At 38.2% G+C, this 16935-nt stretch overlaps 1 protein-coding gene across 1 annotated transcript; it reads left to right on the forward strand.

Annotated features, from left to right (window-relative positions):
• Positions 1 to 7875: 7875 nt before the first annotated feature.
• LOC122995937 (leukocyte cell-derived chemotaxin-2-like) lies at positions 7876 to 15528 on the forward strand. Its single transcript, XM_044371357.1, has 6 exons — positions 7876 to 8152; positions 8417 to 8495; positions 11023 to 11340; positions 11809 to 11899; positions 12851 to 12996; positions 14813 to 15528. The coding sequence occupies exons 2-6, from the start codon at positions 8447 to 8449 to the stop codon at positions 14977 to 14979; spliced, it is 771 nt and encodes a 256-aa protein (XP_044227292.1). The 5' UTR covers positions 7876 to 8152; positions 8417 to 8446; the 3' UTR covers positions 14980 to 15528.
• Positions 15529 to 16935: the final 1407 nt, after the last annotated feature.

Genomic DNA, 16935 nt, shown 5'->3' on the forward strand with positions numbered 1-16935 from the left:
GTACATTGATGTGAAGTTATGGAATAAGGGAGTAACAGTTCGGGAACTTACAAAGAACTTATACTGTAGTTATTTTTTAACAGGTTCCTATTCTATTATTGCAGGGTACAGTATGATCATAACATAAATAACCACATACTTGAATAACCTGTTGGTTATTATCATGAATGTAATTTAATAATGATAATCATTCATTTACATGTACTCTTAATTAATGTGGGAAGATAATGCCAAGGGGAGATAAAATACATATACACTTAATATGAAAACAAATGTATATGACTGAAAGTATTAATCAAATAAGATTTGGATAGGAAAAACAATAAAAGCAATGTCATAAAGACAATAATAATGCAAGAGTACTATGTTATTTTTATTACAGCTGTGACCTATAACCTTTCACAGCAGCATCATCAAGGTTCATTGCGATTTGAATGGGTTCGCCTCACAGGAGGTGGTGATGGAGTGTTTTCTATAAAGAAATGGAAAAGGCTGTCCACTCGCCCACCTGTCAGGCATACGCTGGTGAGATGAAAGAACACACCCAATTTCATCCCTGCTAACCTACTTTACAGCAAACATACAGTGGGTAATAATCAAAATATAGTTAGTTTGATAATCATTTCTTAGCTAAGTTACTGGATGTTCATGTCCTAGCTAATACTGTATGCCCAGCTGAAAGAGCAAAGCGTTACCCTGCAGTTTTTCCAAGCTAACACTAATGATTGCTCTAATAGAATTTACAACACTATGTCATTTCATTCAATGTAATACAGTATAACACTTGTAGGTTCGGGTCTTACAGAAGCTAAAACATGTTCTGGTGATTTTATTCATATAGCAACCTACAATAAGGTAATCTGCTACTGCACTGGCTAAACTTCCAACACATCCTCATTGCAACTTATATTTATTAACTCATGATTACTTTGCTTGCAATTAGCAAAATACCAAACATGTCCTATACTGTATTTAGGCTTTGTCAGTAAATAAAATAAAAGGGAAAATTGTCCATGCTTCTGACTCCATGCCTTATTGCTAGATGACTACTGTTGTTGCAAGCTTGTCCCACCCATAGACTGTAAAAAAAATCAATGGACATAGCCACCATACCCATTAGTTTATGGACTCCCATTTTGAAGCCTGGCATTTTGATCGTCGCCATCTTGGTTTTTTGGAGCCAGAAGTTACCATGTTTCGAGCTGACCCTAATACTAACGTAAGCTGGTAGCTTGGTCAGCACGGTGCATTTACAATCCATGGTTAACTGTGATATTGCTAATGCTAATGCTAATTTTGGCTAGTGAAAAAAAGGCTAAAAACAACATGTACTTACCGGAAAAAATAAACAGCTGACTCCTTAGAGGATGTTTTAGTACAACCAAATGCTGAACAAGACTTTTTAGGCAACCAAAATGTTACCATTAACTTTCATGAACACACTAAAATAAAGACAGCTACATCTATACTATTTCTAATATGGTGTTATGTTACATAACGTATGGTAACTAACGTTACAACATCGCTGTGGTAGTGACTTGTCAATCACAAGGTAGCCATGCCCTAAAGCATGGGCTGCTTTATCAGAGCTACCCTCTTGGAGAGGTTAATTGGAGAGTAACCTCAACTTTTCCATTATTATTGTATCACAAAGTTGTAATGGTTTGTTGACAAACTAGAAACAATTTTATTAAGCTATATTTCTTGTGTAGCCTTACGTAGCCCATTGATATTGTATTCATTCAAATCTTGAATGCCAGCGATGATGGCTTTGTGGCTGTGTGACCAACAGTTTGATTCTTCTGGCTTCTTACCAAGTGGGAGACATCATAGTTGTCAGAAATCCAGATATCTCAGACTATAAATTACAGTCAAGAGACTGACATTAACAGGTTTTCTCCATAGGGTCAACATATGGCCAAGGTACACCAGCTTCTTTCCCCTCATCTCAACTTCAACTGTGTCATCTTCATCAGGACTTTAAAGGAAGATTAAAAAGAAGAACAAAATGAGGAAGTAATGCAAGAAAAAAAAGAAATAGAGAATTCAATGCTATTTGTTCCTCGAAGGTTTATAATTTATTTTGAAATGTCAACTAAAGGTTTTAAGTTAAGGATGTAAGATTTTGTTATTAATATGATATAAGGCTTACAATGTAGGCTACACTGAAGATTACAGCCGGCATATCCTATAATTACCCTGTAATTAAATGTAACAAGGGGGAAATTAACAGTGCTTTATATTACAGCCTGCATATCCTGTAGTTACCCTGTAATTAAATAATAATATATATAAATATTTATTTATTTATAAATTTATAAATAATTATTATACATTTATAGATATAATATAATAATAAATATTATAAATATAATATAAATAGATAAGGGGGGAACTATCACCACACACACACACACATATACATATATATATATATATATATATATATATATATATATATATATATATATATATCTTACTCTGTAACTTAAAAAAGGGTAAGCTTGCAACTTGAGTAGCCATAATGCCAGTCAAACACGATTTCCAGAGAGAAGACTTTCAACATTATAATGAGTTCAAATTTGTCAACATGTGTTTATACCGAAACACAAGTCAGTGACATCTAGATTGGGTGATTTTGTCTGCTGATGGCAGGCTGAGCCACGAAGCCATAAATGAGCATCCAGTAAAGAAGTTTGCTGGTGAGGTAAACGACAGCTGAGACAGTCCTCAGAGGGCGGTAGCATTCATGACAATCCGCTGGCCCCTGGACCTTTGATCAGAAGTAAATGTACAGATGTACCCCATAGTTATCTAAGTAGGCTACCCCAAAATTATAAAGGAACAATGTAGTTTGCCTGCTTGTTGGTAATAAGGTCATTTTTAAATAAAATCACATTGGATTAATTAAGTGCTGCAGAAGTCACCACTCCATCTTCCCTGAAAGGTCCAGATTTTTGCTCAGTGTTATAGTCATGACATAACACAGAATAAGTACCCAGTAGTTAAAAAATAACTACAGTATGTTTTTACTAAGTTTCCAAATTGTTACCCCCTTATTCCATAACTTCACATCTTGCCCCCCTGTACCTACGTATATGTATTGGAACGTACTGTACTGGTACACCATTATTACAAAAGATTCTACCACAATTCCAGAGTAATTACACTGTACATTGGCACCAGCTGACATTTCCTAATGACAATTGTTGATAAACCTCAGGCCTAACGAGCTGAGATCTTGTAAAAAGAATCTGCAACTTTGGAACTCTTAAGCTGCCCAAACTTTTGAACATGTCTCAATGATGTTTTTATTTGTTATTTTATTTTTGTTCACTTTATGACATAAATAGTAACTATGCATTAATGTGTGCTGAAAATGTGTGTGTGTTTATATATTACATAAATATATTATATATTGTTTTCAATTAAACAATCACCAAAATATGATATTTGTCAAGGGGTGCCCACATTTTTGTATACATCTGTAAATATTCCTTCATTTAGAAAATGAAGGGGTGCAGGGTGGAGGGGGAGGGGGGTACATTCACATATGTACCTCTTTCTGTGGCTGTTTGTATTTCACTGATAGATGGTGAGGACTTACTCCTTTTCCTACATCTCTCTAGTCAGCAGTGTTTTATCCCAGCAGGATTTCAACTTGTAGCATTCCGTTAAACAATCATATGGTTTATTTTGTTTCTTTGTAGGTATTACTTTTTTTCTCTACTTGGTAGACAGGTGTATTAGTATCAATTTCTCTCTAATAATGTGTGTAGTATGTGCTTACTAAGGCTAATTATACATTGAAGCTGCATTGAAGGGGTTTTATCTTGGAAGCGTGATGTAAAAACACTGTAATTATAGATAATGTGGGTGTAATTAGGTACTTCTTAATGAACAGACTTTAAATGAGATGTTGCTTGGATGGGGGCAGGAGCTAGATAGGACAGAGAGATTTTTTGAGTTATTGTACTCATTTACAGAGGTCTATTTCTCCTATATGAGCTTGCACGAACAATCTTTGATGTGAAAATGGAGGGCCTCCGTGTTGTTCTGTCATCGATGCGACCTCACAGTGCGGGCTAATCAATCCAAGTCAAGTCAATTTTATTTATATTGCGCCAAACACAACAGAAGTTATCTCAGGGAACTTTTCACATATAGCAGATGTAGACCATACTCTTTGATTTGCAGAGATCCAACATTCTCCCATGAGCAAGCACTTGGCAACAGCGGCAAGGAAAAACTCCCCTTCAATGGGAAGAAATCATACAAGATCCAACGACTGCTGTGTCCGTGCTCACCACATTTAACACCTGGGATCAACTTCATTATGAGCAAAATTAGCTTGGTCTCATTTTCCCTACTGCAGGTAAATCCTGAACATTACCAAGTCCATCCATAAATAAGCTATGTGCCAAACATATATATATGTATATGAGGGTTTTGTGTTATGTGTTCCTGTATGGCTATTTGCAGCCTGAGAAACTGGAGTATGAATCTTTAGCTTATAAAGACTCCGTGGAAGGAAATAACCTGAATAAAACTTGTTCTTTTAAGAAAGCAGCATTTTAAAAACACCCTCTTCTCTCTTTCTCTCCCTCAGATACTTGTAAGGGTGACACAGCTGACTGCCATGTTTTTCAGAAAGTGACTTCATCCTCTCTTAAGTCATCTATTCCCCTGCTACACCTCATCTTTCGCCGCACACCTCTGCCTTCTTCCTCATCAAAGCAAAGGGATGTGATTTAGCCACCCTCCCTGCTGTGTTTGATATTCTCACTTCTCCTCCGCACTGATCCATCAATCACAGAACTGCGCTTTGATCCATACATGATTGGCCCTGACATGTGTGACATTCATCGTCTTGACCTGTCACATTCACCGCTGACGTTATGTCCACCCCTGCACAGTTCAAAGGCTTCGCTCTTTAAAGTTTAGGCTCTCCCTCTCTCTTTCCAACTAACTAGTTTTACTTTGCCTGCTGTGACTTCATGATTTCTCCCCTTCACCCTTGTATTTGTTGTGTCAGAGGCCCTATTAATTCTCTCAGAATGAAGGCTGTGAAGTAACATGAAGGAAATGTTACAGGTTAAAGTGTCGAATTGAGCCATTTGTTTGAACAAAGAAGATAAGATACACATAGGCTAAGTTACTCAAACTATTCCAAATGGCAACTTTTTTTTTTTTTTTTTTACAGCAAACAGCATTATTATAAGATGAAGCTCTGAATAAATATAGACATTTAGTTTTTAAAGATCATATGACTTCTTCCTCTATACTTTTTATATCATGTTTACACTAGTGGGAAGAGCACTAAGTATAGTGGACCTCAAGCTGTGCTGAATACAGACATCCATTGTATCAGATGTTATTTAATGCTATGGAATAACACTGCACCCGGTCTCTTTCATTTGATGCAAGCCCATGCCTTTGAGGATGTTGGGCCTTAAGATTCCAGTCACATTCAGTCCTCTGCTTTGTTGTCTTTTCTGCTTGTTGCTCAGGTCAGCTTTTAACTTGTACTGTAGGTTCATGGGAATTCACAAGAGGGATGAAGGACATGGATTGACATTTGTATATCTTAAAGAATATGTTTTGCCTAAATGTTGTTGTTTTGTTCCCTGCAGACCAAGTGAGAGAGACAGTGACGTGTGACCAGACTTCTGTCCATCCAACGCCCTTTGAAAGCCCTCCCTTGACAGACATGGAAATGCTTTTAGTAGAACCCATTATTCAGACATTGGTGCCCCCTGTCTTCTGCCACCAGCATCGCAGAGTTCTTCTCCTGCCCGAAGGCACTCTTTTGTCTGCTCAGGCTGGCTAAACACCTGCTCCCTAAGCCCCATGAATATGTTTACAAATCGACAGAGCCAAGTGGGTGTGACTGGGCCGCTGTGTTGAGAAAGCTGATTTAGACCCATGGAGTAGTCGATCCATCAACAGACCACAGAGCCCTTTCACGAGCCTGTTTTTGTGAGATGTTCCTTTTACCTGAGCAGCAGAAAGGGGTGCAGAGAAAAAAAAAACAGAATGAAAGAGTAAAAGTCATGCTCATGCCCAGCAATCGCACAGCTTGTAAAAAGGGTGATATATCGCTGCGTTCTTTTGATATTTTGTCAGCCAACAGTTCTCAGTTGCAGTGCCTTCAACCTTCACAGAGAATAGCCTCACTGTGTGCTTTTTCTTTACAGATGACAGGGGCCTGAATGTTATTTGATGCAGGCCTGGCAGTTTGCTGAGGGGAACAGGAGGGAGAGGGAGGGAGAGTCAGGAGAATTAGAATGTATTTCAGGTCTGAAGCAAGTGGTGCATTGCTGCAACTCGTATCAGGGAAGGAGGGAGTTTAAAGGGGGGTATAGAGGAGAGGAGAGGGAGGGGGAGGCTTTTGCAGCGAACTGTTGCTAGGAAACACTTGTGGCATCTCTTCTCCCTCTCCTTGAAATGCCAGAACTAACTGACAGAGAAGCCGGAGTGAAATGTCAGTCCTATCCTCCCAGGAGTTTGAAGAATGTGGCACGTGTTTCTATTTAAGTAGCCATGTTTATCAAAGGGTTCACAAAGAGTCAAAATAAGCCTTTCTTCTGCTGGAGCAGAGAGTGTTTAGGATGCAGGAAGGCTGGCTGGAGATTCGACTGCTTCTGTCTCATCCTCTGTTTGTCTGGCTGGCTGTATTCTTTTCTTCATCTTTGATTTTTTCCTTGTATTCTGTCTGTCAAGATGTTTCTGCTCCTTTTTTCACTTCCTCTTCCTCTACCTCCTTCCTCCAATCACTCACTCACTCACTCACTCACTCACTCACTCACTCACTCTCAGTGCAGAGTTAATACTCTGTACTCTCATTATTCTCCCCTCACTCTATGTATTTTATGGCTCTCCCCTCACTCCCTAATTCCCTCTCTCCTTTTCAAATTCCAAGCCATATGGTCCATCAGCGTAATCCTCTGCCCACATATTTGATTATCAAAGCTTTCTGGCTGCAAAATACTCAACTCACTACTGGCCGTTATTGAGCCCACTCTCCTACCCTCAGTACATTGTAATTCAGAGAGAGTAACCAGCGCTGAATTAGAATGAAAGCATTCAAATTCTACAGTGACCTCATCTGCACCACAATACATCAGTAGAGGAAGATAGACTGACATACAGATGAAGAGAAACACTGACCCTTACCACTGAGAGATTTAATATAACAGTACTATGCCTGCTGACTGCACTGCACATACTGTATGTACCAATGGATTCATATGGGGGTATAACTGGAGCCATAAAAAGAAAGTCCCGGTAGGACTTTAGGGCATGTTTGCTGCACTGTCTCAAGTAAACATGGCAACATTTTGTCTCATACTGCCTTTTTGGACTGACAAAGAATGATAAAAAAAACAGATTTTGTGTTAAAGTTTTGTAGCCTCGCAGTTGACATTGTACTCACGGCCTGACAAGTCTGTGAACATAATCCAGTTGGCAATTATTGCTCCCTCCACAATTTAATTGGGAAAACTAAAATTAGTACTATATAAACATAATTTCTAGAAGACACAGCTGCAATATAATGTCATGAGAAATTGTAATACAATTTCAAAAGAATTTAAAATGTCCCAGTATTATATTATATATAGTATATTTTTAAAGCTTCACTACCTCATGATTCTTCTGAAGAATTTCCACTGAACTAAAGGTATATTGATGATAGAACAATATGCTGAAAAAATAAGTCAGTGCATTGTAATAATAAGACTAAGTTATCTTTACTGTCAAAAGAGACTTTACTGAAGAAAAGAAAATCAATAATATGTCACACGAGATAGCACATAATATTTCAGTTGATGATTTACAAAACATTGCAAAATAAAGAAAAAGGAGATTCAAATGTCAGCACAGTTGGTTCAAGTCTTCCAGCTGCTTTTTCTCAGAGGCCAATAACTGGCTCTGTATAACTTCCAGTATAGCAACAAAAAGTCAATAAAGTGAGCCTTTTCCAGCAAGTAAATGGCTGTGTTTTCTAAAGGCCAATATCAATATTGACAGTGGGGGAACGTCCTGTGGTCTGAGCCTGCAGCTTTCACAGCAGGCTGGTCTTCCAACAGTCCCTGCTTTGTGTTTCTACCCACTGTGCCTGCAGCCACACTACGACTTCTCCATAAGACCGGTACGTATAGTTCAATTTTCTCTCACTAGAAAATCCGAGCAGTATTCTCTCAGAATGGGTTTGGTCTGATTCTGTTTGGTCTTTTTTTCTACTGTATTAACCGAGTCACTGTTCAAGAATACACCTCAGATTTGATTTATAGTGTGAAATAATTATGAGAAATAACCCTGATATACATATTAGCTTGCAGCTTTACATGAGAATGAAGCCATGTGGGACACTTATCTGACTAGATTAAATAAGTTTTCTATCCTTATTTCACAGATTTTTGAGTTCTGACCTGATCTTCTGACAATGAGAATGCTGCTGAGGGTCTGTCTCATTGCAGCTCTGCTAGTATGCTGTAAGTAGCCTATTTTACGCAAAGTGTACACTATACCAGCCGCTTTTAACATGCACCATAACATATACTGCACAGTGCAACATATACCAGGCCTGGAGTGTTTATATAATTGTATCAAGTTGACCACACAAACACAAACCCAGAGGTATGTGCACACATGCATATGCACGAAATGTCTACTTACCACCACTCACCATGGTCACGCATGCTTAGGGACACTCACATACAGTACACGCACACTTCATTTTACCATTCAGCAGTCTACACTAATAACATTCCTATTATAGGAACAATAAATGGTGTGTAAATATCTGTCTGCCCCTGGAGATTACCATGAACTGAGCTCTATTAGGAGACTGTAAACTCCTGTAAACACAAGCCTTGAGGGGTTTGGGCCTGATTGTGTGTTGGCACAAGTGGATGAGACATTTAAAGCATGATTGAATGCTTAATGCAACATTACATCATTGCATCTGACTGCAAAGCTTAAGGCACACTGACTCTGAGGGACTGTTGAGCGACATGAAAATGAGACAGCCATCTTGTTACAGTACTAAAATGATTCATGCCACACAGTGGACACAATTCTCACTCTGCTGAGAGGTGCCCACTAATACTGTATGTCAAGTGGAGTTGAAGAACACATGCCAGCCAATCAGAAATCAGAGGAGTACTGTTTGCATTAATCCGTTCAGGTTTACTGTTGGTACTCTTTGACACTCAAAGAATGCTATGATCCACACCTTTCAGACGCTTTAGAGAAAAAGGTCAATGTAATTATAACAGTCTAACAAAAAACAAAGGTGTCCTTAATGATCTGCATGTGTAGTTGTATCAGCTTTGGTGCCACAAACATGAGAAGGTGACATGTGAGAAGCCAGTCAAATTAAGAAAATGGAACAACAATAAATATGCAAATGGAAAATTTGGCTGTAGCTGGCTAAGACATAATAGAAGTGTTCACTGCCCAGCAAGCACGACAACTATTCCTACAATATTTTAAAAATTATTAGATGTGGTCTTGGCTATGTCTGGTGAATGAACAGCTACTGCAGGTAACATAACGTGAAAATGTATTATTTGATGAGCATTACATTGCATTTGATTTGTGTCCTGGATTAGAGGTTTCAGCACCATGGAGAGAGACAGACAAAGGGGTTGGGCTTGGACGTTTCAGCCCCTTGGATAGCGACAAGTGAGACCGGTTTGAACTCAGTGAACGTGCCTCTGAATACCCTAACAACCACGCCAAACACCCTGGCAACCATCTAGCCAAATCCCATGACATGAAATTCACTACATTGCAATAAAATAATGACACTCTAACAATCTACCTAAACAATGATAAAGCATCTACCAACATCCTAGAGGCAACATAATGCAGCAACCACCTAGCAATGCTAACAACCATTTAGCAAACACAAATAAACCCCTAGTCCAAGCGAATTTTGTTCAGGCAATAGGCACACACTTTCTTCACAAATTTTTGCCTTTTCTAATTTTAGTTCACATACTGGGGAAAATTGCTTTTCCATGCCACAGTCAGCTATCCTGCCCGACTGTCTCACAGCCATTAAGGCATTCCAGTGATAAGCAGCTTCTTTCAATCACGGAGCCCAGTGTGTGTTCCTGTGCCAGGGCAGCGTGATTGAAATATTTTCTGTGCCTCTGAGGTTAATAGAGTTAATGAAGATCAAAGACTCATGTCTGGGCAGGATAATTAGTATGCTGTCAGAATGAAAACGCTCCATGAATACATGAACTATGACTCTGTCTATCTATATAGACAAGTAACACAGTTATCAACAAGTGGGCCCAGGCGGTGAGCTAAGGTGTACCTAGAGACTTTGTTCAGATATAAAGAAAATGTTATGATTAACCATGACTAACAAATGTATTCCATAGAAACAACCAAAAGCACGTTCCATGAACTCATTTAAGTTTTCCCATTAACATCCATCAGCCGTTAATGCGTCTAGAAAGCATGCAATTCAGCTTTCTTTGAAATATTACAGGGTTTTCATGGCATTTAAAAGCAATCAGCAGTTATGTGTGACTTAGAAAGATCAATTGCTTTATCATCATTTGTTCTAGGAAATAGTAATGTAGTTTTCTTTCTTTTTTTATTATGTAATGTCTTGTGATTGGTGGTTTTTGAGGCCTTAAGCTTATAGAGAAGTGAATTCCCTATATATAATATGTAAAATGTATAATAGATAAATATATTGGTAATTTGAGGACAGTCAGTAAAGTCATCTCTGTATCCCTTAGATTTTTTGCTCAGATTCTCAGATAATTGTTTAGCATACACAATTTTGTATGATAATTTGTATGTGGCATTATGTCAACAATATTAAAATCGGTGGCTTCAAATTCTAATATTGAAAGTAATCCCACGTATCAGTCTCACACAAATTTGATATAATCCTTAAACCAAGAAAGTTGTTTCAAGTCACATTCTCGTTTTTAATCCTCCCTCCTCAACTCTCTTAATTCTAACTCTCAATAACTTTCATCTCTCCATAAGATGTCCTGTTAAGTTGTGCTTCAGAGCATAAAAAGAGGAAAGGTGAAGAATTTCAAAGCTCTGACAAGAACACTGACAGCACCATCCAGGTGAAGAGAAATTACACAAGAGCGCATGACAGGAGACCTAAGGTTGTGACTCGCAGGAAGACGGTCAAGAAGACAGGAAGTAAGAACATTTCCATGGAACCAAGAAGTGACACCGGCTGCACCAAATTGGGAGGCATCTGCCAGCCTAAACGATTCATCTGCCAAGGCCAATACCTGAAAGACAAATGTTCAAGGGCTAAAACACAAAACCGGCAGTGTTGTATGCCAGGTAGGTATAGTGACACGGCTGCATGCAAATATAACAGACGCTAACTTTAGATGAGAAATCCCCAGCACTTCACTACTTTAGATACGTCTTTCATACACAGTTACACAAACACACCGCTGCTCTTCGCAAAATAGGGATTAAAAGGGTCACGGACTGTTCTTTTCTGTTTGAGTCATGAAAATGAGGATGCGAGGCTGTATCACTATCTGACACACCACTGATATTAAAGACATCAATAAATGACATTTGAATAGTGTGTTTCTGCTGTAATTGGCCTTATTTCAAAATGAATAGAACATAGGGTGACTCAGACTCAGTGGATTTTAAAAGCTTTTTTTTTAAATATAATTTTTACGCTTGGCCTTTTGGAATGCAATTTAACGTTTTTTTTTTAATGGTGTATTTTGGGAAGAAACATATTGGACTTTTTAAATGTTCTAACAGTTCATTTTTTTCCTGTCTCTGTAGTTGGAGCCTGGAGCGTCCTTTGTGCTGGCCACCACAACAACAGAGTGAGGGCGTGCGATGTGCATGGCTGTGGAGCTTTCAACTCCAGAGGGTGACTCTTTCTGATCTGATTTTTATGCTTAAGCTTCAGAAGATAAATCCACGCTGCAACATGAGACAGAGTAGATGCAAATCAGTCAATAATGCAGTATTTCCAGTGTTGCATACTCTCCAAAACGGTTCCCTCTGTGGCTTCTGAAGCATCTTTCTGTGTGAGCTGAGAGAGTTATGAGGTAGTTTGGCATGACAAATTGAGCTCCGCAAAACAAAGAAATTGAGAGGCTAAAGAATTTTAACAACTAGTAATCATTTATAGTCATTTCATTTCATGGCATAGCACATACCAACCCAATCTGTGATGGGTCTATACTAAAGGGACAGGAGAGGTCAAAGTTTTATTGATGACCAGTCCAGCTTTCTCTGAGAGGAGGGCTGGCTTTCTGTGGGCAAAGAATGTTTGGCAGCTAGGGGGAAATCTCCAGGGTCTCTATCAGTATGGTTTAAGTGTTCCTCTGTGTTATGCTCCCTATGTTGTGATTTATCCTTTTGAAAAAACACACTATGCCAAAAGTTCATACAGAGTGCATTTTAGGAAGAAAAATAACACCCCCTGAAAATCTTGTTTTTTTCCAACTTCCAATGTTTTAACTTTGACCTATTCCAACCAAACTCAGAAGTGATGCTGGGTGTGGGCAGAGGTGAACTGATTTTCAACCTGAGAGGGCAGTGAAATACTGCTTTTCAGCGAGGTGTTAAGTTACTCTTGGAGTTTTTCTTTTTTTTTTTAAACATTTTTTGTCCAATCTACCATATTTTACATATCTGACATTTCATATGGTTGGGTCTTCTGTGAATATGAGCACTAAAACTGAAAAAAGGTATTTCCAGTTTTAACAGGCATGTATTGTTTACAACTAAAACTTTAGATTAGCTACATCTGACCAAGTGAAATGGGCCGTTTGTGATGGCTTAATGCCAGTCTTTTCTGTTGCTCCTCTTACAGTGGTAAAGGCTTCCATAAAGCAGTGGACTTGGTGTGTGATGACTATGGTATTGTCAACGCTCCATTCTCAGGCTCTCTGGCGGGTCCAGTGAGTCAAAAAGACCATGCTGGAATTCAGTATGATGGGGTCAAACTTCTCAACGATGGTAAGAAGGATAAGATGTTGATACAGTACTTGAGAATGAGTGAGAGGAGAGATAAAATTCTGAGGATCCTCAACAGCAATTTAAAATTTGAGGATCCACTCTGAAAATGCTTAATCAACTAATCTTGACATACTATAGAGGTCACTGTTAGAATCAAGATTTTTGAGAGCATCTGTTCAGTGAAAAAAGGAAAAGTAAAGAGTTCATTCTTACTTTGATACTAATGATAACTGTATAATAATAAGAGTCTACAGCTATGCTAGTGGCTCTGTGAGGCAGCCAGCATGCTAATTGTAAAGACAACCAAACTGTTAACCAAACTATCATTGATAAACCAAAGAATTGGATAAATTGACAGTTTGACCTTATGATGATGTTGTCAAGACATTTCACTCTCAGCTACAATCGTCCCCATGTTGGTGGCATCAGAGAAAAAAGTCATTGGATTAATCAAATCATTAGGATTCATCATCTGGGAACCATGAGTGTCTATACAGAATGTTGCGCCAATCCATTTAGTAGATGTTGAGATATTCCACCATGTAATTGGGGGATCACCAAAGACATTAGGATTCATCTTCTGGGCACCATGAATGTCTGCACAGATTTTCATGGCAGTCAATCATAAGGTTTTCAGGTAGGTTCCACCTAAAAGTCATCTGTTTTTTGCTACAATGAAAAATAATGAAAAAGCATGCTTTATTAAAGCCACTGCAGCCTTGTAGTGCTACCTCTACAAGTAAATTCCTGTGATCTATAGTGTATAGGACCATGGTTGGGGCAAAGGCAATGCTAGGTTATTATGGTGGAGGCGGGATGAAAAGAATGAGTGATTTAGATGGATAAGTCAAGGTGCTGGAGAGGGAGGCTGAGATTCCACTGAACTCCTGGTTGCCTTTAACACCAGGATCCAGCTGCATGTGAAACCCCATCAAAGGCTGTTCATGAATGATGACCCCCACTAAGGGCCATCATTACAGTACAAAGCAATGCATCAGCTTTTACGTGTTTGTGTCGATGGAGCCAGCCAAAACAACACGCACATGCCTTGGCAATATATATTTTTGTCTGTATATGCGCTCGTGTGCGTGAGTGTATTTTGAAAGCATCCTGAGTTGATAAGGCACTGGAATGATAAGTAAACATCATTAGTCCTCATTCTGCCTCAACCCCTAATTGAACTGTATTATCAGAAGAACACATGTACTGTCAGCTCCTTTCATCTCCGGGTAAAGCAGAGACATGATTAGACATCACAGAGGCACATTACCTCGCCATGATACCCACACTAATGCTGAGACACTAATCATTAGGAGCTCATAGGATTTAATGACCGTGTTGAGTTTGCTGTGGCCTAGCCCACTTTTGGGTTGTTTGTTTCTAAGTCAGCATCTTCCTTGTTTTTGTCTGCTGAAAGGTGAAAAGGAGAGGGTAAGACTATTATTATTTAGAGTCTTTAGCCATCGTTGATCCATTTAGGATTATAAATGAGCAATTATAAGCTGTTTATCTCCACATTTCATATTATCTGTAAGGCTTAAGAGCATTTTCATTGACACAGGTGTACTGTGCATTTGTACAAATTGTATATAGCATATTAACTTGGATTGTAGCTGTTATGAAGCAGCTTGATGAAGGTGAAGGGAATACTAGAGTTGTTTAATTCCTTCACTTCTCCACAACCAACAATAATTTTCTATTTAAATTGATCAGCTATTGACACCTGTTCTACGCATCAATTCATCAAAAACCAGGAGAGATCAAGGCATTAATATGCACAAATGCATTGTTCCATATTTGTTTCTGTCTCATTCAGTGCACTGTGTGAAGATCTTCAACATCCGTCCTTACCGTTACATTGGCCCAGCGGCTCAGGGAGAACCTTTGGGTTATGTGTTGCCACTGCAGGAACGCTTCTCTGGCATCACCTCACACCTGGAGCTGCAGATGTGTGACGGCACTGACCCTTCACCTTTGATATGAGCCCTGACACACGGTCTTTTCTATGACCTCAGAGTTTTTACCTTTGTGACATTTCTGTATCCAATTTTCCCTTCATTTTTAATATGACTTTTAACTTTTATATGTCATGTAACCTTTGACCCGTGACCCTGCAGATAATCCCTAATACCGAATGCTTAAATATGATTATGACACTTAATGTTACTTCTACCTTTTCCATTCCCTAAACATTTGCAGTTGTTTTGTTCAACAGCTCTGACACTTCACTTTTCATATCACATTTAAAATCTGGCTTGTGATGCAACAGTATCATATTTTCATCCTCTACTGTATGTAGCCTACACAACTTTGGCCTCTCCAGCATTTTAAAACCAATATCTCACATTTTGAGAATTATTATTATATTTATATTTTTTCACCAACAAAGGACAACTGTTTCTCTGAAGTACATAATTCTTAAAAGCTCATGATGGCCAGCGTTTGTGTGACTGATGATCCTTTATCTCATTTTTTTGTTCATATTTTAGCCTTTGTATTTTCATATTACCATTTTTCCACTGAATGTCATGTTTTTTTTAAAGTTAACTGGAAAAACTAAATTTATCATATTTATCATAACTTACATTTATTTTTACACACATTTCTCCTTCTTGTGTATGACAAATGTTCCATCCCTCAACATTGACTCATACAGTATATCCCGTTTTTTGTCTTTGTGTTTGAATGATGCAGTAAAGTCTTACTTTCATTTCTGCTTTTGATTGACATGGTTTCTATTTCCTATAACCCAGTTGAAAGTAAAAATGTATGATGTGGCAAGTTAAAATTAGGAACTTAATACAGAGTCACATATTTTCATCACTTGACATAAAACAAATTGTTAAATTTTCTCAGTACTTTATTCTAAAATTTTAACTTCCTATGACAATGCTGACTCCTTGCACTTTTTTCCTCTTGCAGCCATCATTTGATCATTTCATCAGCTGCAACTCTACAGTAAGGGGGTGTACCCATGCAGAGAGGGGAAAAGTGCCACATGTACAAATATCAATGTAATGAGTATAACATACCAAAAGATGGAGCTGTTTTGCAACAAAATTGTTAGTCAAATCTCAAGCTTTATCATTAGTCTTTTTATAAAATCAGCAAATAAGGGACAATTTACAAATGTATCAACTTTGTAATTCACTTATAAAAGCTTTACACCTAAATCTAAAACAATAAACTACAGCATAACAGCCTGTGATATAAATAGGCTGAAAACAATGACAATTTTATACTTATGAAGCACTTTTCTGAAACAAAATTTGCCAATTTCCATCATACTCCATTACTGCTTTAATGATCTTATGACTGAAACATTTACCACACACAGACATGAGGATAGCCTATCATGTGATGCAGCCCAGTGAGTCAGGCCTGACTGTTTTCTTTAACCTCAACTTTTTATAATGATCAGTGACAATTTTCCACCATTACTGGAAACAGAGATTTATCCAGCAGGGATGTGGTCTCCATATGCTCAAGGAACAGCGCCACCACTGCTGTACATGTGATCCTGGTTACAAAATCTAGCAATCATAAAACCTAGAACTCTATTTCTGTCTAGATACTTTCACACTGACTAACAATGGGTGAAACAAAAATCAAAATAGGACACTTTAATCTGGGTTCTCAAATTCAGACCCATTAGAATCGACAGTCTTTACAGTTTGTGCAGTTGTGATTCCCAACCAGAGATACATTTTTGCAAGGTGACTTCTGCAGTTGTCAGCAGCATATAAGATTGGGAGTTTTCCAGCTAACTTGAAAAAAAAAAAAAAAAAAGATAGAAATTATGATGACATAGTTACTAACCATATCCAGTACAGACTGACAAACCATGTGTTAATTAAGTGGGAGCGAGCAAGCATGCAAGTTCAAACAGTTAACAAATGGCTAAATGGTTGAAACAGTAAGTTTCAACCATTTAGTTGA

The sequence above is a fragment of the Thunnus albacares genome, chromosome 13 (assembly GCF_914725855.1).
Source record: "Thunnus albacares chromosome 13, fThuAlb1.1, whole genome shotgun sequence".
In the NCBI taxonomy this organism is placed as follows: domain Eukaryota; kingdom Metazoa; phylum Chordata; class Actinopteri; order Scombriformes; family Scombridae; genus Thunnus; species Thunnus albacares.